We start from the raw sequence: 25,730 nt of genomic DNA, 5'->3' as shown, positions 1-25,730 counted from the left end.
TTGAGGGGTTTAAGGTTCATTGAGGAACAGATCATCTGTTCATTAGTTACAGAATGCAGAAAGTACATTTTTTATTTATTTTTTGAAACACATAACATACAAAGAAAAGATGAAGGTAAGAATGTATGATAAAATTAGATTATTTCTTTTAATGGAGGTCACATTTTATCTGAGAAACAATAAATAGGATAGGATTTACATCGATAGGATTAAGTCGATAAGACTGCCCAATGTTGAGGGATTTTGTTGTTTATGTTGAAGATATCTGTGACTGAAAAATAGAGATAGTTGAATAGATTGAAATCTGAATGGTAAACAGAAGCGCATTGTAATTTTGTTTACAACATTGCCTAAGTTTTGATCAATTATTTATCGGATGCTTTGGTTAGTAACCAGTTGTTGATATATACAATTATGCTGACTCTTTCTACAAATTTATAATAATTTCAATTAGCTATAATAATTTGAGCGCACTTCGGCTGACTATATTGCAACACTGTACTATATTTTTAGTCTCTTGCACCTGCAAATACTTTTATTAGCATCACCGAACCAGAAAAGGTATATGTAGTGAAGTTAACTTTAGAAGTATTATTTATACTTGGCCAGAAAATCAATTTAATATTCTCATGCTTACCAATTTCATCTGAACACTATCTTTGAGCTGTGGAAAATTTTGTTTTGAACAGTTTTTTTCAATTGGATTTATTGCGTAATATTAATTTGTAACCATCTCAACTTGGTTTTTCATGATGTTTTCAAATGATCTTGGCAAGTTTTTAAATTATGAAAATCTACAGCATGAGGCAATGTAGAGTTATTTTTGCTTGACCTATTCCTATTGTGCTGATAACAACGGATGAACAGTGCATGAAGGCACCAAGAAAAAACTTAAAAATTATTTTTACAGCTCAACAAAGTTACAGTCAAGTACTTTGAGCCAATGGTCGGAATATTGACCATTCAAAATCTTGAGCGGCCACATACCACCAGTAGAGTTGAGTAAACGACATTATCAGTGCACCATTGCTGCATGTCATCAAGTTTGTCCAATTATTAGTGCGAATCATGCTTCTCCACATCAAATAATCTCTACCTATTTGTAAAAAGTTTATCATTAGTGTGACATCTCGATTGAGTCAATTTTTCCGCTTTTCATCGTTTGTTGTTGCAAACATGTTGACGCAGAAAGATCTCTGTTTGTTGGGACAACAGCACCCATTTTTTTTTTCAAATTGATCTGGATTTCCTGACTCTGCACCAGGGAATGAATTTAATTCTACAATGCTAACCAGTCTAATCACAACATAACTTGATAGTGTTGATCAAACTAAATTCTTGTGATTTATAGCACTTTTTAAAGACAAGTTTACTAACATGACCAAGTATTAAGCATAACAATTTGTGCAAGAATTTCAAATTTTCCAGCTCAAAAATTATTTCTTCTTTTGACTTAAAAATACAATTGTTTATTCATTACCTTCAGAATCAAGATAGAATTATAGATTGACTCTTATGATTCTTTTTATGTATTCACTTTCTGATTGCTTTTAATTGCTTCCACTTTTTTAGCTTAAATTACTGGTGAGCTGTGTTTTCTGTATACATCCATGTTCGAAATAATATATATGCATTCATTGAGCTACAACAACATTTTTATTAAAAATATAGAGTATGCATTAGTGGCTAAAAAAGAAAAGATGCATCTTGATTTTATGAGAAATTCAATCAGTAAATATGTAGAGTATAAAAACATAAACAACAAGTAGTAAGTGAATTTTCTAATTTTTATCAAATGGAGCGATTTACTTCTCTGATACTAGACCAAATTTTTATATACTGTATACAAATTAAGTTTGATTTTCTTCTTCACTCTCATTAATTTTTGTAGTTTATGCTATGCTCCTAATTTCATTTCTTCTGCTTAATTCATCACCTTTCTTTTTTTTAATTATTTTATTTTGAAATGTTTCTTCCATGTACCTAATAAGTTATGTTAATAGTTATACAACAAAAGCATGTAGAGGGCAAGCAATTAAAATTGCATAATAAGTAAAAGTATTCACTCTTCGCTGTATACCAAGACTTAACACTCGAATGGATCGAAAGTTTTAAGCAATCTGTTTAGTTGAATTATGTTTATGTTTTTATAGTCTTGTTTTATTTTTGTTTATATCAGTCTGACTACCTTGAAGCTCTCACAACTGCTTATATACGAAGTGGTGTTCTTATGGTACCAGATAAAAAAGGTATATATCATTTATTATTTTTGTATTTGACTATTCTTCAAATTAGGACTTCTTGATTTTTGCTGAAATTATGCATCAGATTATGTTTGGTTCAGATTTAATTGTATTTACAAATCAGATTCTCCATCTTGTGTGCCATAGATCTATTTCTGACTTTGGAAATTTTCTGAACCATGTCACTGTATTTTTCTACTAACTACCGGCGATACAGTAGGTATTTTTAATTTCATTGCAGAATACTCGATGCGTTACACAAATGGGCTTGGAAAAAAGCAAGATTCTAATCTTACTGTCCAGTATTTGGCAAACCAGTTGACTGATTTAACAGGTGGGGCAAGTGAAATTGTCATCAGATTATATTTTCGTAATTGAACTAAACAAATTTTCTAAAAAATTATGCAAATATTATTAATTCACCTGGGGTTCATTCCTTAGTTATTTGTTACGAGTGTGTCAAGTCTGTAACCTCTGGAATGAGTGAAAGAAAGCCAAATTCTGTGAATAAAACATTATGATATAGGAGTTTTATAAATTAAGTTATTGCAATATTTTGTTCGCATGTTTAATCGTGAGATTTATAAAAGTACAAATATTAACCTGATGACTAAAACTTTTAGCTGACTCTGGTTCGGAGAATGATATTCCACTCATGCGAAACGCGTCTTGCCAGTGGTCACCGCAACCTGATACGTACAATTATTTTGATTCTGACAATAAGTCTTACAATGAAGAGACAAAAGATGCAGTTTTAGGTTCAGTAAATCGTTTGCGGTGTGTGGTAGAAATTTAAAAATATGAGAACAGTCTACTAAATTTTTCATCAATATATGAAAAATGGAATAACACTCTTCTTCTTAAATTAAAGTGTTGTTGATGACAACTTGAACTGATTTATACACATGATTTGTGAAAACTGATGAGTGTAACTATCCAATGATACAAATAAAAAGTAATCTTCTTAGAAAACATAACAAGTTATGATGTATTGAAAGCATTTAGTTTATAGATACGGATCATAAATTTTGCAAATATTAAAATATTAACTACTAACTTTTTTGCATGTATCTGGGTGTGATACTACTCTTAATCTAAAACAGTTTGTGCGACAGCTTTATAAGGTAAAATTTTGTCAGGGATGTAATCACAGAATATTTTTGTTTCAATTGGGATATTCTTGGATATGTAATGAAAATACCGTGCACATTACACTGGGTACAAAGTCCATTTTTAAGTACCGTAACTTTCTGTCATCATTTTCCTCATCCTCAAAAAACTGTTGATCTACTAATTTAGAAGTACCAGATTAGTGAATAGTCAATATCCATATGATGCTATCTATGGTGATTGCATCTGACTTTGAAGAACTCTCCATTTATCTATCTAACAGTTTTATCTACTTTCCACTATCATACTATCTTGGTATGATTTAAAAGCACTCATTTCTTACTAAATTAATACTATTGGTTGTGCAACAAATGCATTACCTAAGAACTGAGCAAATTTCTGAGTGTTTTTGATATATTTATCTTTGCATATAGATATAGTACACTTTTGAATTTTTTTGGGGTTATTCTTTATTGGTTTTTGTTATATTAAGCAAGCTCAAAAGTTGTTGGTTGACACATTTGCAATCATACATTTTAGCTGGACTTTGTGTCTTTTCCAGCAAGGCTTTGAACTGAAAATTTTATATCAAAATATTATATTGCTACTTATATTGCTGAAAATTATCTTGCCTGAAAAACGGATTTTGTTACAAAAATATTAACTAAATTTCATAGCTGAAGAACAATATGAAATATTGAGGAGATCAGCAATCAGGCGGCAGCTTTCACCTGCTCAGCAAAGAGTACTTGCTCAGCGACATCTTGTAGCAGTTGCTCAAATGCAGCAAAGACGAGAGCAAGTATGTACTGTTGAAAGTATTAAATTTGGACTTGAAAATTGCTATTGTTGTTTCTGATACGAATCGCAGAATATATGTATAACTATCATTATATTTATCATCACAAGAATTAAGGAAGGAAAGCAATCAATTAATTTTTCTTCGTGGGTTCACAGTTTATGATGTGTTTCTTTTTAAATATTTGATTATGATGGCAAGAGTGATTGATACAGATTGCGATATGTCGTATGAATATCATTGGCAAACAATCACTACTGACATATCTTGAAGGCCAAATAACTTCTTATTGTGATGTCATGAATATAATTTAATCGTTTGCGCTGTTTATTCTTATTATCAAACAACAGACTTATGTTAAACCAAATACTTGATTTTGATTTCTACTTTTCCAATTCAGTATCTTAATTATGTCAATCGGAATAAATTTAGAAAAAATTGACATGAAATTTCCGAATGTCTTTCATGGAACATCTTAAACTACTGAAAAATTGGAGACGAAAAAGGGGGGAATTTTTGTCCGAACGACACCAATTTCCCTAAACTCTCATATCAAATAATATCTTGTATTTCTTGAAGGTAAGAACGGTTCCAGCTACTTCAGATCTTAAACGAGGTGGAACACCAATAAAACAGCACCCAAATCCTTTTGATGAAAAAGGAGAAAATCCAGGTTTGCGTGGATTTAAGCATATATTCTTTCCATCCATCCTCCACTATGACTTGATCTCTTACTTGTATTTCTAGGCTTTAATTTCATGAGATGTGACAGTTCTTTTTGTATGAACATTTCAAAGTGAAGAATTTCAGAACATTTGTGAATTTAGAAATTGGAATATTGTTTTATATATGTTACAGACTGTCTGGTTTTAATTGCATTTTTTATCTTCACACTTCCACAAAATTCAACACACCTTTGTCATTTCACCCTAAAAACTAAATTTTATCCCTGGATTTCTGCCTGGTGTAAAAATTAATTCATATTTCAAATATCTTTTCAGTTTACAGATTCAAGCATTTTTTTTATTTATCATGCAACATAATGACTGTTGTTATTTGCTGCATACATGTCATGTTCATCTTGTTTAATAATTCTTCATTTATATAATGTTGGTTATCATTTCCTAAATTTCATCACTAAAATTACACTACCACTACTATGTTATTTCTTGATAATTATTGTCTACGGTAGGAACATCGCGAACCAACTCACGTTGTGCTTCTGCGTCTTTGAAACAAGAAGCAAGGTACAAGTAGTTTTCAAGCCAAATCATTTGCTAACCAACAACTCAATAACTGTAGTGAAAAGGAAAACTAAAATTACTAATGATGAAATGTAGAAAAATAGATGCATTTGAAATATAAGTCGGAGCTTTTTATGAAATCTTAAATAAAACTAGTTGCTAGTTGCTAAGTCTTAATGAATGATGTTTCATTTCATCAGGCTAGTTTTTAGCCATGCTGGTAGTAATAGCTTCTATTCTCTGTTGTGCTTACGATATGTGTTTATGTGGTTTTGATATATCTGATAAACAATGCAATGGGGTAACGCTCGTAATGGTGTTGAATTGTACTTCTTGTTTGAACTGGTTTATAGATTTATCGATATCTTCTTTAACTTCTAACATTTTTGAGTTTATGAACCATAGCGGTAATTTTTTTAATACTTTTACTAATATTTTTCAATCTGTGCTGAATACTTCGTAACAAATGTGCTGTTTCGAAATATTATTTTATAAAATTGAATTAAAACATTGTGACATTAATTCAATTCAGTTCTAAATTTAATGTGGATGAACGTAAGATTCACTTTTTTGTTAGCACGTTCATGTAAATTGGCATTTATTTATCATTGTAACCAATCTTATTTCTATTTAAATCATGATTATATTCATTGCCTTGTTAAATTTGCTTTCTTGCATAGTCATATATGTATACTGTGATTTTGCAATTTACTTTTAAAATATTGCGGATTTATTTTGGCATCCTGAAAACACAACAATCCATATAACAACAAACAAATCAAATATATATTTAGGATGTCTAAAATCGAAAAAACTTAACTTAAAGATAAAGTTTATAATATGTATAGATCAATATGCAGCAGTTGTATATTACCAGTCAGGTTGTCTTGCATTTTATGAATCTAATCATCATCATCATTTTTTTTTCTAATCTTTAACAGAAAAATCCCTGTACAATCAACTAGCCGTCCTGGTACCAGAAAACCACCTCTCCGAGCCAGTCCTGAAAGAACGACCTCATTCTCAAACAAAATCTCAGAGTCTGCCATTGATCAATCCTTCTCAACCAACAAGGTATTTGTTCATATATTATGGAGTCAGTCAGTAGTTTATTTTTCACCAAAATGAAAATTCATTTGATGTGAACAAAGGTAGCAGTACATCTATAAAGGTAGCAGTACATCTCCAAAGGTAGCAGAAGCACCCATTTCTGATCGCATTGTTGATGCGTTTTCCATATTCTAATTGTACTTTTCAACATGTTGTTCCACTGCATGTGTTCTTATATTCCCACAGACGATCACTACCGTCCCTTGCAACAGTTGTATTTTTACCAATATTTCATGTCACAGAGTAGCACCAATTCTTATTAATAATCTATTTATTGATGCGTTGTTATTCTTATTTTAATATGCTGTTTTACTGAATGTGTTCTTATATTCCCACAGACGTCCAATGCCGTCCCTTGCAGCACGAAAATTTCAGTTGCGGATGAAGAATTGATCATACAAGAACAACAAAAACAAACTGTAAACATTTCATCTCCATCGACAATCCTATCAAATACAATCAAACATGCATTACAATCTAATGAACCTTTTGCACATGATAATTCTTCCGATTTTTTTATTTCTAAAACTATGCATTCAAGTAGTGAATATAAAAAGAAAACTGTGAATTCTTTCGAATCGGATTTTGAAAAGCCGAAATTGGAAGATAAAAGCAAAAGTCAGTCAATTCTGCTTTTTGCAACAGCTGATAAGTTTGCTGTTGATAAAAATATAAATCTTAGTGATATGAAAGAAGATGCCAAAGAATTCTTGCCTTTTGAAGACTTGAACGAATCTACCTCAAGCCCACATAAAAAGAGAAAGGAATCTAATGTTAATGCCACAAATCAAAGTGAGTGAACATTTACAATGGCCATATTCCTAATGAATCTGCTTATATTGTTAATTACTCTCATTTAAATACCTATTTATAGCATTATTATGTATTTATGGAAAATTGCAACTTCATTTGACAACATTTGGAGAAAGTCGAATGTTTCTATTAAAGCAATATTTATTGAGAAAGTTTGGCAGCGCTAATATTTCCAGCATTTTTGTATCTTAGGATTACTGTCAATGTCAATAGTGTTGTCCATAATTTCTGTCAAAAACTAATAATAATTTGAATATCTCGTTTTAGATAAAACTTCAAAACATAATCCAGTATTTGGTGAGTCGCTTGTACCAATGGATGATCCTCATGCTCGTAAAATAAGCCCAATCCATCAACAGAGATCCAAAATGAAGTCATCAAATCAATCACCAGTTCTGAGTGAGGTATCATTTCACTTTCTTTACACCTATAACAGTGGTTCTCAAACGGGGAGGGGGGCACGCCCTACAAGCGGGGAGTTATCAAATTTTTTAAGGGGGCGTGAACCTAATTAAAAATAAAAATAGTTTTTAGATTTGATCTTGCCCTTCTTATTTTGGATATTTACATTTCAAACCTTTTCATTTATTTCATTATTTATGTTTCATCCATGTATTTTCAACATGTTTTTTGAATAAAACATACTTTCGCCTTACTATCTGTTATTTGTAGCTTATTGTTAGCTAGTTATTTTTGAGGTGGGGCGCGTACCAAATATATAGAACCAAGCAGCTGGTTATCTACTCATATGAATATCTAAAATATATCTTCAATTTGTTGTAGTATGTTTCAAATTACTTTCATTTGACTAGGAATCGTATTTTAGACGACAAACAATTTTCTTGGATACAATATAGTGTTTCAATGCTTTTGACAACATTCCACTTTTGGTTCTTTCAGATTAGGATTAAGCAATAAATTTATTTTACATGTGAAGCCAACTTTGAATTTTTTAAATATAACACCACATGATTTTTTTAAGAGCAAATATCTTGATACTAGATGAAGATATAATAAAATTGTGAATGTTCTAAAATATGATGGTTATGATTTTCAAGCAGATCAAATTTTGAGTGATTTATTTAAACTATCCAAGTGCACAAAATAGGTGAAAAATTACCCTGTCCTAAAGTTATTAAGTGTGGCATATTTGGGCAAATATTTCCGTTTTCGAATACTTACCAAAATAATTTCAGTCAGTTATCACTTCGTTTTTTTCGGAGGGGGGGGGGAGTAGACCCTATCTTTCTAATGTTGAACTATTTTATGTGAGTAATATTGGCAGTTATTCAAAATAGTATTTATTGTGTATATTATATGTAGAATGCCTTTGGTGCCAACGAACTTTCTCTGGACAAACTTCTGAAACAATGGGGTGGTAAAAAACAGCTTGTAACTCTTGCAGTAAGCTCTGAAAGTTCTCCAGAGCCAATAAAAAGAGAAAGACCAAGGTATTACTGTCAATTGTTTCATTTTGTAAAATTACTATATCTAGATTTAAATACATGTAAAAATACCATTATATATGTTTGTTTAAATGTACCAGGCTTGGCGGTGTGGCACATCATGCTGATCATTAGGAATCGCTTGCCAGCGCATCTCCGATTACCCTTCATGGGTTTGCAGGTTTGAATCCCATGCTGCGATAATTATGTGCGAGAGGATAGCTGGACTTTTTGCCGTCGCAGAGTGGTTCTCGTAACCGCTGGTCGGTTACGGCTTCTTCCACCACCCAGTCCATGCATCTGAAAACAAATAATTGACTAACTAATCTCATACCGAACATGAACTGGTAATCGGACGAGAGGACGGGGTTCACCATATATGATTAAGTCGTCTTATAGGCTTTCCCCTTCCCCGAGATGAATATGTAAATCCTAACCAATTTTTTTGTAATATATTACCAATATTCGATACTGAAGTACATAAATCAAAATGCTGACTCTAATATATGGTTGCATTTTTCCGATTCAGTAAATATTTAAAATATGATAGTAGGATACAGGTCTTTTATTGTTTATCAACATAGTCTAAACCCGACATTGTTATTGTAATTTCAGAGTTCTTTCTGCTAAACGAAATGCACTGACGAATGTAATTGCTGAAGGTCATGGCAGTAGATACCGAGCAAAGAACTATCAGGGAAACAATGAAACAGAAAGTTACTTTGGTAATCTATGGTTTTTATATCATGCATGGCAAAAGTCTTAATTGTTTTTTTATTTTTGTAATAATTGTCACTTTCTTATTTTAACCCTTCGATTTTTGTGATATAAGCACACAACTTAGCACATGGATTACAGATGTTTCATACATGTTTGTTATATGCAAAAGTAATATACATGATTGACCTTCTCCACCATCCAAGGGCATCTGTGACAATAAGCTAATTACCTAACTTTTTTCACTCTCGCCCTGCACTGGTAACTTGTAGTTCAAGGCAAAACTGTAGTTCATCATAACCCGACTTTTTAGCATTCCTAACTGTCAGGATATATATCACAAATCTCTATTCCCTGCAATAAAAATAATTCCAACTCAGTCATTCTTATTGCATTAAAGCTGAATAAGTGTTTAATACTTTCTAAATATATTAGAAAATTAGAATATCATATAAGTTTTTCAAGATCTCTCAACGAAATATTTGAATTCAAAAGTACAGAATAATCAATGACAAACGCTAATCCTATTGACAAGTTGATTGTATTAATTTTGTATTTTAGGAATGTCAGATAATGTTGGCCCGGTTACATTAAAACATGGCGTGAGAGTTCCTCCTGTTGTGGCCAATATTGCAGAACTAAGAAGATCATTGATGGGACAAGGACGAGAGGGAAAGGATGATGAGACAAGGTATAATATGACCGAGTATGGCCTTGTAGACTTCAATGTTTTTGCTCAAAATTTATTCAGGAAGGCAACTTGGATTGAAATAAACAAATGGCACAAATTAATAGGGATGGGCCGGGATTCGGATCCGGACTCAGATTCGGGTCGAATCCACGCGTTTTCTGGACTCGGATTCGATTTCGAGTCCACATCATTTTTACCGAGTCTATAATCAATTCTGTTTTTACTAATTTACTCCTATCTTTGTATTTTTACCTCTATAAATCTCAGTACATACCTGAACTAGTTGAAATTCAAGGGTATATCTGTAACAATATCCCTTGTGTGTATTATAAACACTCCTAATCAAAACGAAGACAGATATCCAGATAACAATGATGTTGTGCCAGTCGCCTTCAAACTATCTATCCTTTCTAGTATACATGTGGTACACAATAAAATTAGTGCAATGTTTTTGAGTCTTCGATTCACATAAAAGAAACATGCGCTGAATCAACCCAGGGGGGAATTTATTAATACCTCTTTTAAATCGAGTTTATTACATTCAATCCTTTCTCTTAAAAGAGAGCAATGGGAAGCATGGAGAGTTTTGGAACGTTTACATGAACTATTAAATTGCAAGCAGATGTACCACATTGTATTGACAACGAGTGGCATTTCTCTACCATTTGCGCACGTGTCATAGTAAATTTACGGCTAGAAATATCTGGAATTATGGGAAAGCATTGTAGTCCGAAGCTTTTTATTTTTCATATTCACATGTAAAAATTTCACAGCCAAGTGCACATTAACCCACGTTTACGTTTGTAATATGGCCGCCAAAAAAAGGAAAAATATATTTTGAAAATGATTCAACTGCTACCTGCCGATCCATTGAGCTAAATATAAGCTACAATGCATGCTTGTGGGCGCACGATTCTGTATCATAGTCAAAAACGTGTTTCTCTGCTTTTACTTTGTGACGTCACAGACTCGGAGGATTTGATTCGAGTCCTTGACCTATTACTCGGATCAGTCGAATCTCTGTAATGCCGGACTCGTCCCATCTCTACAAATTAATATGATGTTCCACAACCTGAACATAGTATGTGAACCAGGTTAAGGTTATCAAGTTGTGCGCCATTTTGGTGCACATACTTCTGGAGCGCCATTAATATTATAGTATACTAATAAAAAAAAAACGATGACACCCGGTATATCGAGACTGTCACCAAAGCACGTACCAACCAAGCTTGACGTTGCTTAACTAGGGACTCTGAAATTCCCTGATAAAAATTGATGATTTAATAAGGCATATAATTCTCCAAAGACCATTAATGAAAATAATAAAGAAGTTTTGATTACACTTTGGACACTTGATATATTACATTAAGCATTATGATAAAAACGAAGATGCTGCCGCTAAAATTTGGTGTTGTCGAAAAGGTACATTTTATGAATTATATATTTTGTTTTTAGCATAAAAGCATCGTCTGTATCTCCACCAAAACACAAGCAACATGACCTGAATGCTGAGGAGCCAAGAACCAATGAAGAAAGGTATGACTTTTATTTCTATTATATCACGTTCTACATAACTTGTGAACATTAGATCATTTTTTATCTATATTAGGTTACTAAAACTTAACCTAACTTTTATCATTTTATGCAGGACACGGAAAATTAATTTACGGCCAAGAGCGAATTTAATGTACCGCAGCACTTTATTTGAGGAAAAAAATGAAACTGCAGAACAGTATAATAATACTGAACCTGGTATGTATTTCTGGAAAGTATATATAATATATCGCTCGATTAGCTTACCAGCACTCAGTTTTGGAATCCTTTATCAATATAATAATGTATGTAACTCTTTTTCTGTCAAATAAACATAAAATTCTAGAAAATACTATATGTGTCGTATATATAATGATAGAATGTTGTCAAGACTGGGCTTTATAAGGAAAATACCTATTCCCATTTTGTATTATTATTTTTCAACTGTGAGTGTGCTTGTTTAACATTGTTTGGCAAAATTGTTTTTTTTTTCAATAATTTTGCTGTGCTTTTTATAGATAGCTATCCAATACTCGGATTTCATCACCAAGATTGTCTTTTACCTGGGATTCTAGGTGAATTTAAATGAGGACATTTCTGAATTATTGCTGTAATTTTTAGGGTCAAATTCTGACAAATATGCAAGTAAAGCAGGGACTTCCATAAAGCCTCTGACGTCTAATGAGTATTCTCGAGAAAAATATGGTAGAAGACATTCTCCTACTACACTGAGAAATGCAGACTATGCTAATAACAGTGTTGTGGCTCATAGTTCCAGTGATATTGAAGAACTTGTTGAAGAAAAATGGCCGACACCTAATGAAAGTGAAATTAGAAGATATTCCCAAGTATGTGATAGAGTTATTGAAATATACATTTTGTTTGGCTTCCTGCAGCTTACCTTGATTGTGAATAGTATATGATATAACAGTAAATTCACTGATTTTTTATATATATGCTGGCGCAAAAGTTATAAACATGATAATCATAGCTAATCATTCATTCTGAAATCTGGTAAAGGGTCTATGACTGTGAAGTACTCTGAAATGGAACAACAGGCATTCTAGCAAGCTATTTGCACATATGTATCAGACTGAATTCAAGGTCGATATATTGTATCATACACCCATTTTCCGATCTGTAAACCTAAAATTATGCACATTCAGAGAAATGCAACAATAAATTCCTTTAGTCTTCTTGTACATATTATCTTCCACTGAATTCAATGTCGATCAATGTATTGTATCAAACACCCATTCTATCATCTATAAACTAGAAATGTGCACATTCATGGAAATGCAACAATAGATTCTAGCATGCTTTTTGCACATATGTATCTTCCACCTAATTCAAAGTCGATATTTTGTATCAAACATCCATTCTCTCATCTATAAACTCAAAAATGTGCACATTCAGGGAAATGCAACAATAGAGAAACTTGGTAATCATTCACTCACAAGTATACGATTTGGATCTCGCAATGAGCATGGAAGAAGACTCCGGGAACAATGGATAGATGTCCATCAAAGACAAGTTATCACAGGTATTCAATATTGGTGTTTAGGATTTTTTATCTTACATAGATAAACTATCATATTTATCCCGGGGGAGAGGAAAGAGATTATACGGCTTAACCATATGGCGAACCACGGTGTTGAATTGATAGTAACTTCGGTTGAAAGATCATGGATATTTTAAGCTCATCTATCCCATCGTATCGGAAAGCCGATAAGACGTGCGTTAAAACAGTAAGACATTGTGACATCATAAGGTGACGCACGTTATTTCGTCTATTTACCAGTCTAAATTGAGATCTGCGGTTAATGCATCGTGCTTAGGAAGAGCAAAGCCAATAAGATTGTTTGGACCACGATGGTTGGGCTGTCTCTTCGGCTTTCATCACCTACAAGATAACAATGATACTGGTATGGTAATAATTCACCAGTTAATTGTTCCGTATGCATGGGGAATCAACAATCGGCCAGCAGTTTCGTGAACCACCAAATGACTCCAGCAATTCTCTCTCACATCGTACCTGGGATAATCAACGGTGCGATTACAAGCGTGGTCCTAACGCTTTGCACGATATACTGACCTTAATCACATAGCCTATGTATATCACAACAGACTGGATTCCCACCAAGAAACATTTTCCATCACCTTACTCGTTTCTCATTGATTATTTAGCCACTGTCAACGTTCGCCCTTATCAACAAAATCTTCAATGATAAAGTTTCTTGGAAAAAAGACAAGTTTTGACATAGCGCTTGATAAGAAATCTTGGCTTAGACAATTTGCCAACTTGTAACATTTTTAATGTGAAGGAAGCCAACAAAACGAAACACTACCGTTTTTTTGTTGTACTTACGAAACACGCGGTCGAAGTTTTATAAAAAAAATCTGGAAGTAAATAAGCCATAAATAATTTATATATTAATTAATAAATCTCCCCCATATATTTAGACTTATTTTAGATTTTGTAATCGAATTGATCACTTAATCAAATATTGATGATTTTGGGGGAGAGAAAATGGATATTAAAAAATTTCTTTTGCGGCAATCTTATGTTCGGTCAATGTGTCAAATAAGATTTATAGTTTGGAAGATAAAGAAATTTATTCGAGCTATTTTTCATTGAAGTCAATAGGTAGTCTCGAATATCAGGATATCCCGTGGGTTGACAACCGGACTAGGAGAAATGCTTTGTCCCGATTAAAATCTGCCCTGTTATTCTAAACTTATGAATTGCTGTTTTTACATGTTTCCTGGGTAAGTTTGCATGTAGAATATTTTAATATTTATTCTGAACCGATAATTTGATTCGACAGGAGTGCCTCGCCAGGATATAGTGGCAATGAATTCTCTTTCTCTTAATATGGATGGAGGTTCGGATGAAAAACCATTCGTCACTACCCCTGCTCTTGCTAAAAGACCTGTACCTCCGTTATTAAGATATCTTAGTGCAAAGCAGGTAAAAAATTGAGTTGGCTAATATATTTTTATAGTTATGCGATTTTTAGTCTTAAAAAAATGAAGTTAACCTCAATCGGATTTTTCATGTATTAAAACAGGCTGATTTTTGAGGTATAAATAATTATTATTTTTTATTACTGACTTTTGATTTATTAGACTGAATTAAATAATTTGAAGTTAATGGTAACGCAAGTCCGGTCTAGCATGGACTTGTTTTCCGCGGGCATTGGTTCCACCTTCGCTATTGCGGCTACAATAGTTTGGAAGCTCGTAAAGACGTTAAAAATAGGGAGGGAATCCCGAATTTCGTAATAATAACGCATTCATTTTTTTCAGCAAACAACAAAAAAGAAATTATGACGCGATATATTTTGATATTACTGAATGGATGATGAAAACTGAATGAAAAGATCTTTTACCTCAACATCATCTCTCTTTTATCTATGATGTACAATTGTTTCATCGTTTTTTCATATATATCTTCATATTTATTAAGATACCATCAATAAATATGGGATAATGGAAGCATACCATTAATTTAGAAGCAATTAATTTTAATTTAAGCCCACAATTCGATATTTATTTGATATCGCTGGGGGCGATTTTATTCAATATTCCTTTTTTTTTTTGCTTCTTGCATGAGTTACGCACGCGTTTACGATATCGATTTTCAAATTTTAAAACCATTCTGGTAACAGCTATAACTTTGCAATTCCATTCTAATGCATTATACAGGGAAGTTAAACTTAATTGAACCATTGTTTACTTTGAATCGGATCGATTCTTATTGAACATATTCTATGGGCTCTCGCTTTCTTATGTTGTCATTAAATATAGAAATGGTATGATATATGAATTCTTCGCTCATCCTTCCTTATCGGCATAAAGCACTCAGTATAAAGAATATCATATTACATTGTTTTCTAACGTTACTTTAGTTTCGCTTTCATCGGTTCTGTTTCAATGGCAAAATTATTATAGAATGTAGACTATGCGTAAATCCTCCATAAACTAATAGCGGACCGCGGTGCATCGGCGACCAAGCATACATTTAATACCTCGAAAAGTTTTGGAGTAATAAACTATAATAATCCTACTGACTTTTGCATAGTCACCGCCCAATAAAATATTGTTGAATGTATCAAATCTAGTTTAAATAGGATTGACATTTCAATAGCTTATGATGGCTTCCATCATTATGTTATTAACTCTATCGGATTTGTCGAGCAATTTATGACCATTGAGTCACCCGCATCTGACGCTTTTGTCCAACAAATGAGGCGTTGCCTAATGAAGCAATTCAGTTATTGCTTGTTTCACTTTGATTGCATTTTTAAAGCTCATTCCAAGCAGTTATTATTAACCATGGTTCCGTAATGTCACTGAATATTGCTTGTAGAACCCAAATTATACAGGCACCGAATTCTGTCACAATTCTGTTTTTTCAAACGGCTTTTCGGTCGCCACCTCAAATTACCGCTAAATGCCAACTGTCCGTGACACGTTATTTTAAACACGCTACATTTTCAAAAATATTTCACTCCTATACTGTCGTATGTATTTCATGTAAGCCTCTCTAATGACTAGTATATCTTTCCATCAAAATATCACCTTATACGTAATATGATTTTGGTTCATTTGCTCGGAAAACTGCTCCATCTCCTGCCTCTATGAACTGTGTTATTAAATACCCACCTGTCGAATAACTGATTTTTATACCGAGACTATTTATAGAAATATTTATGCACACAATCAATGTGCAGTATTTGATATTACAAGGTTTAAATTGCACAGCCAAGTTATATCAAAAATTTGGGAAGAGTCAATACGTGGTTATAAAGACGGCAGGCTTTTTCGAAAGTGAGAGATGTGTAATGCGATGGAGTTTATCGCCAGTACTCATTTTCCATTCCAAAGTCTGTGAAAATGTTTGGAAATAGTTGGCGATCGAGCAATCGATTACTTCCCATAACGTTGGTCTCGACGCATTTTGACTTTCAGTTGTATTTCCGCTTGCCGCTACATAGGTCGTTATCGAGGTAAATACAACTCTTTCATGAGTTTTGTCGTTGAGCATGCTGTGATATCTCAGTTTCGGTTGCATATTTAAAACTTATTCCGATGCTCTCTTCATGATTCCATGTGTGCAGGGTCTGGTTTGTTTGAAATAGTAGAATGAAGCAACGCTGACTAAGATGCGAATTGTGCAGCAAATAAGTGGATGTCGACTAATTTGATCCCAATGTGAAGGGCCAGACAAAAATGAAGCTGGAAAGCAATAGATGGTTAAAATGTTATGTATTTGCTGCATTGAGATGTATATTGTGTGATGGCTAAATCGTGTATTGCCACTTTAGGTAAATTGCCAAAATAATCTACTGATTGTCTCCCCCTAATTTAGGGCCTCCCAACGGGGTCCACAGCGCTCTTACAGGTAGTCCACAGATTAACTACAAATTATAATAAACGAGTACATTTCATCAAAGCTATGCACTTTTCATATATATATTGTTAGATAAACGAAAGAGCACCTGTTGGATTACTGGTAAATTGGATCTCGGGGCTTGTGAACAACAAACAGCCACAAGATTCTCACTGAAACTACTATTAGTATTTTTACCGATTAATTTTGTTAGAGGATTAAAAGCTTAAATTTATTTGAAAAAAACTTTTTTTTGGTACCAGCGGGCAGCAGGGTGACAAAACCGCCCCAATCTATGCGAGGTGTTCTAGGGTTCTGAATTGAAAAGGGGAACAATTGAATAGACCTATCATAGCCACACAAATTTAGGTGCTTCGATCATAAAACATTCGAAATTGGAATCGAAATGAATATGCAAACCTAATACCCGAACCAAACGAAAAGAAAAGCTCAAACTCAACAAGCAAGCGCTACAGGCATATATATCTTCCTGGCAGTTCAAAATTGAATATGGTTGAATACAGATTACACTAAAACTAAATAGTTCTATTAAGACAGAAGATAATTGAACTTGAATAAAAAGGTTGGGGAGCCCTGCCCTAATTGATGGGCAAAGAAAAGAACGCGGAAAGACAATATTTTATTGATCTCGATATCTCAAGGCCACAATATGAAATCTGTTGATTGTTATTTTTATTTACCTAGAATTTCAGATGTACAGAATATTCCTTGAACCAGAAGGGCGATTCTGATTGCTCGTCGGCTCTGCCAATTAGCTAAGGTGACGATTAAACATAATGATGCCAAAGCCACCATGGCAGCACCGTACAGACGAGTTCCTGAAATCTGTGAAATAGAATACAACTCAATGAAACAGCACGCTTCTGTTGGTAGTAAGGCTGTTATTGGAAACCTTTTAGACCGTTGATATGACCTTTAGCTCTGAAGCGTGTATTATTATGCAAGGACTTTAAAATATTCTCCTTCTGCATAAACGTAATAGTTTCCATATCTCTTAGGTCCACTTAGGAGAATTGAATGTGATTGTGACATAACAATTTTTGTAATTTCACGCTATAAATGTGGACCTATAATATGGAGTAATTTACAAATCAGGTGATATTATGACTTAATAATTAAATATAATTACTTACTAGTGATAGTCGCATTCCGACTAATAAGTCTCTGTTGGGGGTTGCATCTTGTTCTGAAATGTCGACCGATTTCAGTAAAGTAGGCGGTAAAATACTTTCAGGAGAAAACAGACTGATCTGCCAAATTTTGAATTATTCAGTTTAATTTGGGAACTTTCCCAGATAATGCCTGCCTGATGTAGCAGCACAAAACTCCCATCATAGAACGATATCCCCAGTGCTTACCAAAGTTTTAAAAAAATATATAATCATGAATTTCAATAGTTTTTCGATAATTCCGAACGTTTAAACCATCGGGTTGTGTAGTGGAAAATACTCAAAATATTTCAATTCCTTTCCACCTTAGTGTCAACGTGCTCAAACGACATTATCAGGTGATCCGATGACGATGGGAAAATCTGAAAACTTGGAATCTGCGGCCAAGTATGATGTCATATATATATATATATATATATATATATATATATATATATCATAGGTTTTTACTTACCAATCCAATGGAAGAAAACCATAAACAAGATAACCACTGTAATGCTTGAAGACCTACTGGATATTCTGCTCGAGCAATCTGCCAATTCGTCAAAGAATCATTTCCAAGAATTTGTGTTATCTGTCGACGAAAGCATTATTTTTACTTTTACTTCTACAACCCTACGGATCCACATTACGTTTTTTAACAGGTATTTAAGACCTATGCAATTACAGTGTATTTGAAAATAACCAACTCACAACCGAGCCCAAAATATTTATATATTATGAATGAAGCAGTTATAAAACAAAATACTCTTTTCGTCCTAGTTATAATCGTGGTTCTTAACGCAATATAAATAAATATGTGCCCATGAAAGTATTGTGATGGCGTCTTTGCCAATATTGGCATATTGTCAGCCGTTTGTATTTTCAAGTATATATAAGGTGTCCATAAAATCTTAAGAATTTTCAAAATGGCAAAGGGATTTTATCGATACCATATATATATATATTGTTTTGGCCCACAAAGATGTAATAAATGAAGTAAAAATATTTAAACAATTACTGATTATTAAACAACGAACCTGGTTAAGATATATTGAGAAATGACTTCATAACAAAATTGAAATTGTAAAGGGACTTTATGAACACCGATTTGCGTATTTCTGTCCAAATACGTCAGATTTAACATTTATTATCAATATTTTTAAAACTGGACTTGGTGATTGAAAAGAACTTTTAGCGATTATATATATTCCACACAAAAGCGTTATCTACTGGAACGCCACGCAAGTAAATATACTCCTTCATTTCGCGTCATATAATATGATATGGGAACACTGTAGCGTGATTCAGTTTCTCTTGCGTCGTGGAATGGACCCAATAGATTTTTGGCCGCCACCACGCCACGAATTATTTAAAATAGCCAATTAGTAAAGATATACTAATATACAAGTATGTTAAACAATTCTTAGTTATATAGCGTTTGAAACGAGGTTAGGATATCAAAATGTTTAAATATCCTGTTAACGGATATTTGGTGTTTATGCTTACCGACTAGACGGATATCGAAAACAAAAAGGTACAATTTAAGACGCAATATCCATGTACGTTCATATAAAATATTCGTTAACTTTGAATTTATATATATAAATTGATTTTTCTTTTTTCGAGACTGAGGACATGCGCGGCACATAAAACTTATCTTTGACATGGCTTCGCTTTTGAGTATGTACGTGTTCACACATTTGCATAAGTGTTGGCTATTTGTCTTCTCTGAGCTATTTATATAGAACTTAGTTCCACACAGCGTTCCCATACATTTCGAATTACATTTAGACATATATAAGATTTATACATACATTGATCGTTTCTTGGCAAATATGGAACAAATCATGGCTCTGATGGAATCATTTCGTGCGATGTGTACTTGATGCAAAAAAATGAATCAAAAGCAGTATAGTTACCTTTGACCTATGTAGTTGACCATCAGCTGCTTCACCTACACCTAGGATTTTCCGGCTTTTCATTCGACTTTGAATACTCTGCATTCTGTAGCTTAATTACTAGTACAAGCAAATAGATTCCTATAGTTCTTTATAGTTTCGTACCTATCCTAACGGTCTATGGACTGGTCTAAAAAGAAACAATGCTTTAATATCCACGGCAACGTCGATTGGAATGTTAGCAGAAATCAGACGTAATTAAAATGAATACAACATATAATTGCCCGTTGTTTGATGGTATAATTGGCGTTGTAGAACGACTTCCAGATCACGGTCAGCATCCGGACCTCGACGCACTAAATGAAAGGGCGGTGTTCACACATTGGCTATACACACACAATATCTATTTGCAAGATCTGCTTCGTATTTCTAAGCTTGTAGGCTACTGTTGTTACGCTGATAAAAATGTCTCACCGAAATTTTCTGAAATATTGACGCATGACATGGATTATAAAGCATCTATTTTAGAACTCAAAGAAAATCCTATTGTGTTCGCTTTATATTGGTAGGAGAGATTGCAACATATAAGCGATGGAATTATTTTTTTTTTTTGAATAGGTTACTTGAGAACAGCGAATCTATATAATTATATCTGCAAAACAGTCAGCTTGGGGGAACAAATACTGATACAAGGGATCATTTCAATGTCAACCTTGTAAATACCTCAGACTTAACTGAATACATGTACCATGAATGCAGAAATAACTCTTGATTGTTTGATGATAATGCTCAAATAATTATCGGAGTAAAATACAATATGGACAATATTTTATAAAATGGGCTGGCTCATCTAGTCCCACTCTGTCGTGACTAATAGAATGGTACCAGACATAAATTGATCCTTTTGAATGAATTTAATCATTTAATTTTTAAACTACACTGTTGGCAAAGCTATCGATTTACCTCGACCTGAACGACGCTTAAATGTCAGTATATGGTGTACAAAGCAAGTGAGAACATCCGTTGTTCACATGACGCGTTAGTGAAATTTACAAGCACTGTCAATTTGAAAACGCAATCATGAATATGATATCATAATCCCGATAATCGTAATGCTATAGTAATTTTTATCTAATAATTATTACCCTACAGCATGGATGGGATTTCTGATTTATTCGCAATTTTCATTTGACACATATTATGCAAATATTGTAATTTTATTCCATCGTTTTTTTTTAAATTCAAGTGAGCAAAAAGATTTTCGCATAAATACTAGTTAAATTAATCATATTGTAAAAATTATGAATAAATCAAAACATCACAATTAGATAGCGATTTAACGTAGATGCAAAGCATTACGCTTTTCCAGATTTACCGCTTTTCACAATAAGATATAAATGAAGAGAACGACAGATGTTCTTCCTTCTCAGCAAACATTTATTTTCTTATCTGTGTTAACACAGGGGCCTTTACCGAACGAATGCTCGCTCGTGGGATATTTCGTACCACCGGTAATTAATTAATCTGCCTGAAGCATTTCCCGACTTATCTCCGAGACAGGAATTAATCGATCGGCCAGTAAACCACGACCGTGAAGGTGAAGTAAGATATTCGATGCGTCAGAACGGTAAAGAACGTAGTATCACTAAAATATAATCACGAATGTTGGTCAATCGAATGTTAACATCGCTATGTATACACGGATGGATAATTTTGTAAATTTATGTCTATAAATAAAATAGCTACTTCTTATCTTCTACCAAAGATAACAACGTGCGTGGGTTATATTAATAACATTTATCGACAACTACATCTACAACTATGTCGCACACAAGCGCATGCACAAACAATATATCGTATAAAATTCCAGAAAATGAAACGACCCCTTTTCTGTAAAGTTTGAAATCTATGCATTAATAGGATTTTCTCGATAGGAAAAATATTATCGTTAACAAAGAGATGGGCCGTGAAAAAAACATGGCAATCTTGAAAGGCCATCTCTAAAAACTGTTTGTCTTTCCATGAATTGTCGACAGAAATAAATTCAAAACTGTCTGATTGTCTCCCGCTGCCGATAATGCATGCAACAATCCATGCGCGGAAATGTAATTCAATTATACTGTGCCGAAGAGCGTAATATGACTTGCGTATTTATCTACACGTATATAAGAAAAATCAGATTTCTCTTACGTTTCGCAGTATCTCACACTTTCTTTTCAAGTCAATTAAATAATAAGTATATATTAAAAGGGTTTTAAAACATTCTAATACATATTTTCGATTCAATAAATTTATCCCACGTTAGCAATTGACAAGCTCTCCCTATATATCTATATCACTATCTATACTATTCTCACGGTATATCCAAAGCATGAGCTATCTTATGTTAATACAAGACGATACTTCTCCGAGCCCTTTTCAGTCTAAATTGCTAAGAACTATTTTATATTCCTCGCTCTTCATTTTTTCAAGTCTGTTACGACAGGTCTTTACTCAAAAGTGAATTCAAATGATAGACTCAGATCTACCGACAATTTTCTGAAGATGATCTTTTCAAATACGAGTTTTGGCAAGGAAACGACAAAAACATGTCCAACTGTATGTGTCCGACAGGGCTATGTTAAGAAACTCGCGAACAAAGGATTTATTTGATGACTGGTTTGAAGCTTCGTTCACTATAATGAGATATTAGTGTGATTGTCTATTTATTCACCTGACGTTTCATCTCGATATACTTTTGCTACGTATATAACAATTTCTACTAATTTATCTGTTTGTTGCATACGTGACATAAATTGTTTATGATAACTAACTCGATTCGGCTACATTAACTGCGCATATTATGCATGACGTAACCCTGAAATTAACAGAGACTGACGCCCCAGCGCACAATAATATTGCATACATTACACCAAAACGTTTTATTACACACATGTGTATATTTATTAGATTTAAACTGCGGCTCATAAACATGCTATCTTCAATCTATTACGGTAGAAATTTGGGTAGAAACCTCGGAGTTTATTCTTTTGAGTAAGCGTAAAATTTTTACTCGATATTTGTACCAGTAGTTGGAATTAATAAAATTTTTCGGAAACCGGCCGTCGGCCAAGGTTTCTATCACCATGTTGTTATCACGTTTAATGTTGGTAAGGTTTATAACATACAAAAACCAGTACGCCGTACGTCGACCTTCCTTAGACCACTTTACCTGATCCTTACAACCTGTCGACTCTTATCTCTGATCTAGCTAATGATCGCACTGCTCCAGTTAAAAGGCTAATGCCAAGAAAAGTATATTTTGAACCCTAAAGAGTGATATGGGCGAAGCATAAGTATTGGCAAATTATTCCTTATCTAAATACGAGCCAACACTGTTTTCATTCTATTGCGGTGAAATAATTGCATCATGCAAGACAACACCACAATCCTCAGCTTGAAATAGTGCAATGCGCAACAACCAATTGATAATTTCCGCACTGACTTCCTTTGAGAGAGTGCACAACCTGGGTGACGTCAATGTATTTTCCATCCAATTTTGTCAATGATAAACATGATATGATTAATATCCGAACTCCGCCGTGGAGAAAATAATCGTGTCAGATGAGTCTCCGGTAACGCGTATCTCGCTCACAATCATGTTATAATATATCAATACGGCACTTACTGCATCAGTAATCAACAACAGTAATTCTTTTCTTTGACAAGAATTCGTATCACTTTATGCATAATATTATATTAATATTCCAATCGTTATCATTTGAATTATTTTTCAATTACTACATTCTAATGTCTTCTTTATCGCCAACGTCTGTTTTTTTTGAGACATAAAAAGTCGGGCAGTTGCTATGCCGGTTACAACAGAAATACAACCAACACACTTCGCTGTGCGAGTGTAATGAATGTTTTTGAACGAAAAAAATATGACGTCTCTATGGATATTACAGCAGCCTAACACCGCTTGAAACCACGAGTAGGAGTATCCAATTGGGTCTAATTTAGGCCATTAAAATTGTGAGAGGACAGGATTATCGACGAAACACGATACGACCGTAATGCTACCATTAATTGACGCAGCATGTTAACGATCGCATTTCAAGTAAATTAACGAATATAGATTCTAAAGCCTGGCTAAACAAAATGTTGTAAAATATATCCAAATTCGCAACTGAACAAGCATTGCATTGTTAGAACTACAAACTAATGTATAGTGAAATATTTAAATTTGGTTTACCATGTGAAACGTGGTAAATTGTACGGAAAATTCGAATATCAATTTACAACATTAAATCTCGTCCATAATTAAGGAGCCCGCAGACAAAACGCTTTGACCGAACTAATTGGCCAGAAAAAAAATTTAAGCAAACCGCTGTGATATGAGACATAATAGAACTTAATTGTACGCTATACCCCGCAATTTAGGTATTCAGTATGAGATTTCTGTTCACTTTCAGCACAGAAACAGACGTGACATATTTACAGGTTTCATACACTTTTGTCAGAAATTTCATGATACTCCGAAAACGAGAACATGGCAAATGAGTTATAAACCATTATGAAATTGATATTCATTTAGTTTTTCAAATCCGTTAGTGGAAGGAAACCATTTTTTATGATAAGGGTGACCTGAATTCAATCCAACAATACGTGTACTAAACGAATCCACAGCAAACTTCTCATTGGTTCAGGCATTGACTGAAACCCAAATTCTTTTAAACATTTATTGTGTGACCTATATAACAAAAAGTCACGGTCCAACACTGTATGTCACTAGGAATATGGCCACGTAAAACGTTGTATAAAATTTTTAAATCAGTCAACGCTTGTCTGGGGGCAAATAGGCAACGCAATAGTGCTCAATATTCACAAAGAACAAAAACTAACCGCAAGCACACTTTCTATTGTAGTAACGAAATAGTTATCACTGGCGACTATTATAAGACCCATTTTAGAAATCCACTACTAAGAAGCATAACCACAGAAAAAATGAACCACATACCCAACTTTACGACAAGGCGGCATCGCCGTCTGAGATTCAGACACACAAGATAAGCAAACAACACGTCACAAAGTCAATAATAACATTTAAAAGCACCGTTTGCAAAGCTATGAACCCGACCTGACGGGGCGTTTTATAGCATGAGGGAGATGTAACATGTTAGTAGGTTATTTCGATATCTATATAATATATATACTTGTTTAGTTAGCTGAGTAAAATGTTACGTCAATATAAAAATTATCTTATTCTCTGATGTTGACTCGATGAAAACTTAATGAAGCCGCCACACTAGCAAACCCTACCTTTGTTCAACGCAGGGTCGTATGGATAATATTTAAATGGGTCTAATATAGCAGTATTGAGATTTACAATGTCAAACTCTATAAAAAGATTGTTTGCTTACGTGGTAAATTCATGAAACGCCTTTACCTTTTTACACAGAAATATTATCGAATCATGTTAAATAATATTATGGTTATGAACAGCTCGACACAAACTAATGCGACAAAATAAAAGTTGTAATATTTAATATGAATAACCTGCTCTGTGCAAAAATATCGC

General features: G+C 33.5%; 2 protein-coding genes across 14 annotated transcripts in view; one reads left to right on the top strand and one right to left on the bottom strand.

Annotated features, from left to right (window-relative positions):
* The window catches only part of LOC120342204 (uncharacterized), a 35,379-nt gene extending 19,529 nt beyond the window's left edge, over positions 1 to 15,850 (top strand). For 6 of the 13 annotated variants that reach the window (XM_039410935.2, XM_078110614.1, XM_039410937.2 and 3 more), the window contains 20 exons: positions 514 to 561; positions 911 to 997; positions 2,180 to 2,249; positions 2,485 to 2,577; positions 2,867 to 3,001; positions 4,031 to 4,155; positions 4,732 to 4,825; positions 5,345 to 5,399; positions 6,338 to 6,470; positions 6,845 to 7,298; positions 7,587 to 7,723; positions 8,643 to 8,770; positions 9,380 to 9,489; positions 10,043 to 10,172; positions 11,628 to 11,708; positions 11,821 to 11,924; positions 12,327 to 12,553; positions 13,122 to 13,248; positions 14,534 to 14,676; positions 15,015 to 15,850. In XM_039410935.2, coding sequence (XP_039266869.2) covers positions 514 to 561; positions 911 to 997; positions 2,180 to 2,249; positions 2,485 to 2,577; positions 2,867 to 3,001; positions 4,031 to 4,155; positions 4,732 to 4,825; positions 5,345 to 5,399; positions 6,338 to 6,470; positions 6,845 to 7,298; positions 7,587 to 7,723; positions 8,643 to 8,770; positions 9,380 to 9,489; positions 10,043 to 10,172; positions 11,628 to 11,708; positions 11,821 to 11,924; positions 12,327 to 12,553; positions 13,122 to 13,248; positions 14,534 to 14,676; positions 15,015 to 15,038 — 2,505 coding nt within the window. In that variant the 3' untranslated portion in view covers positions 15,039 to 15,850. The remainder of the gene's footprint in view (positions 1 to 513; positions 562 to 910; positions 998 to 2,179; positions 2,250 to 2,484; positions 2,578 to 2,866; positions 3,002 to 4,030; positions 4,156 to 4,731; positions 4,826 to 5,344; positions 5,400 to 6,337; positions 6,471 to 6,844; positions 7,299 to 7,586; positions 7,724 to 8,642; positions 8,771 to 9,379; positions 9,490 to 10,042; positions 10,173 to 11,627; positions 11,709 to 11,820; positions 11,925 to 12,326; positions 12,554 to 13,121; positions 13,249 to 14,533; positions 14,677 to 15,014) is intronic. The other 7 variants (XM_039410936.2, XM_078110617.1, XM_039410939.2 and 4 more) reach the window with 7 other exon arrangements.
* Positions 15,851 to 16,376: 526 nt separating this feature from the next.
* Positions 16,377 to 20,384, bottom strand: LOC120342205 (tumor protein p53-inducible protein 11-like). The gene is made up of 5 exons (XM_078110622.1): positions 20,192 to 20,384; positions 18,745 to 18,864; positions 18,255 to 18,371; positions 17,802 to 17,946; positions 16,377 to 16,946 (listed from the first exon to the last, which is right to left on the bottom strand). Exons 1-5 carry the CDS (start codon positions 20,273 to 20,275, stop codon positions 16,792 to 16,794), a joined length of 621 nt encoding a protein of 206 aa, XP_077966748.1. The 5' UTR covers positions 20,276 to 20,384; the 3' UTR covers positions 16,377 to 16,791.
* Positions 20,385 to 25,730: the final 5,346 nt, after the last annotated feature.

This window comes from Styela clava, chromosome 3 (genome assembly GCF_964204865.1).
Source record: "Styela clava chromosome 3, kaStyClav1.hap1.2, whole genome shotgun sequence".
Lineage (NCBI taxonomy): Eukaryota > Metazoa > Chordata > Ascidiacea > Stolidobranchia > Styelidae > Styela > Styela clava.
This window is presented reverse-complemented; position numbering and strand designations above follow the sequence as displayed.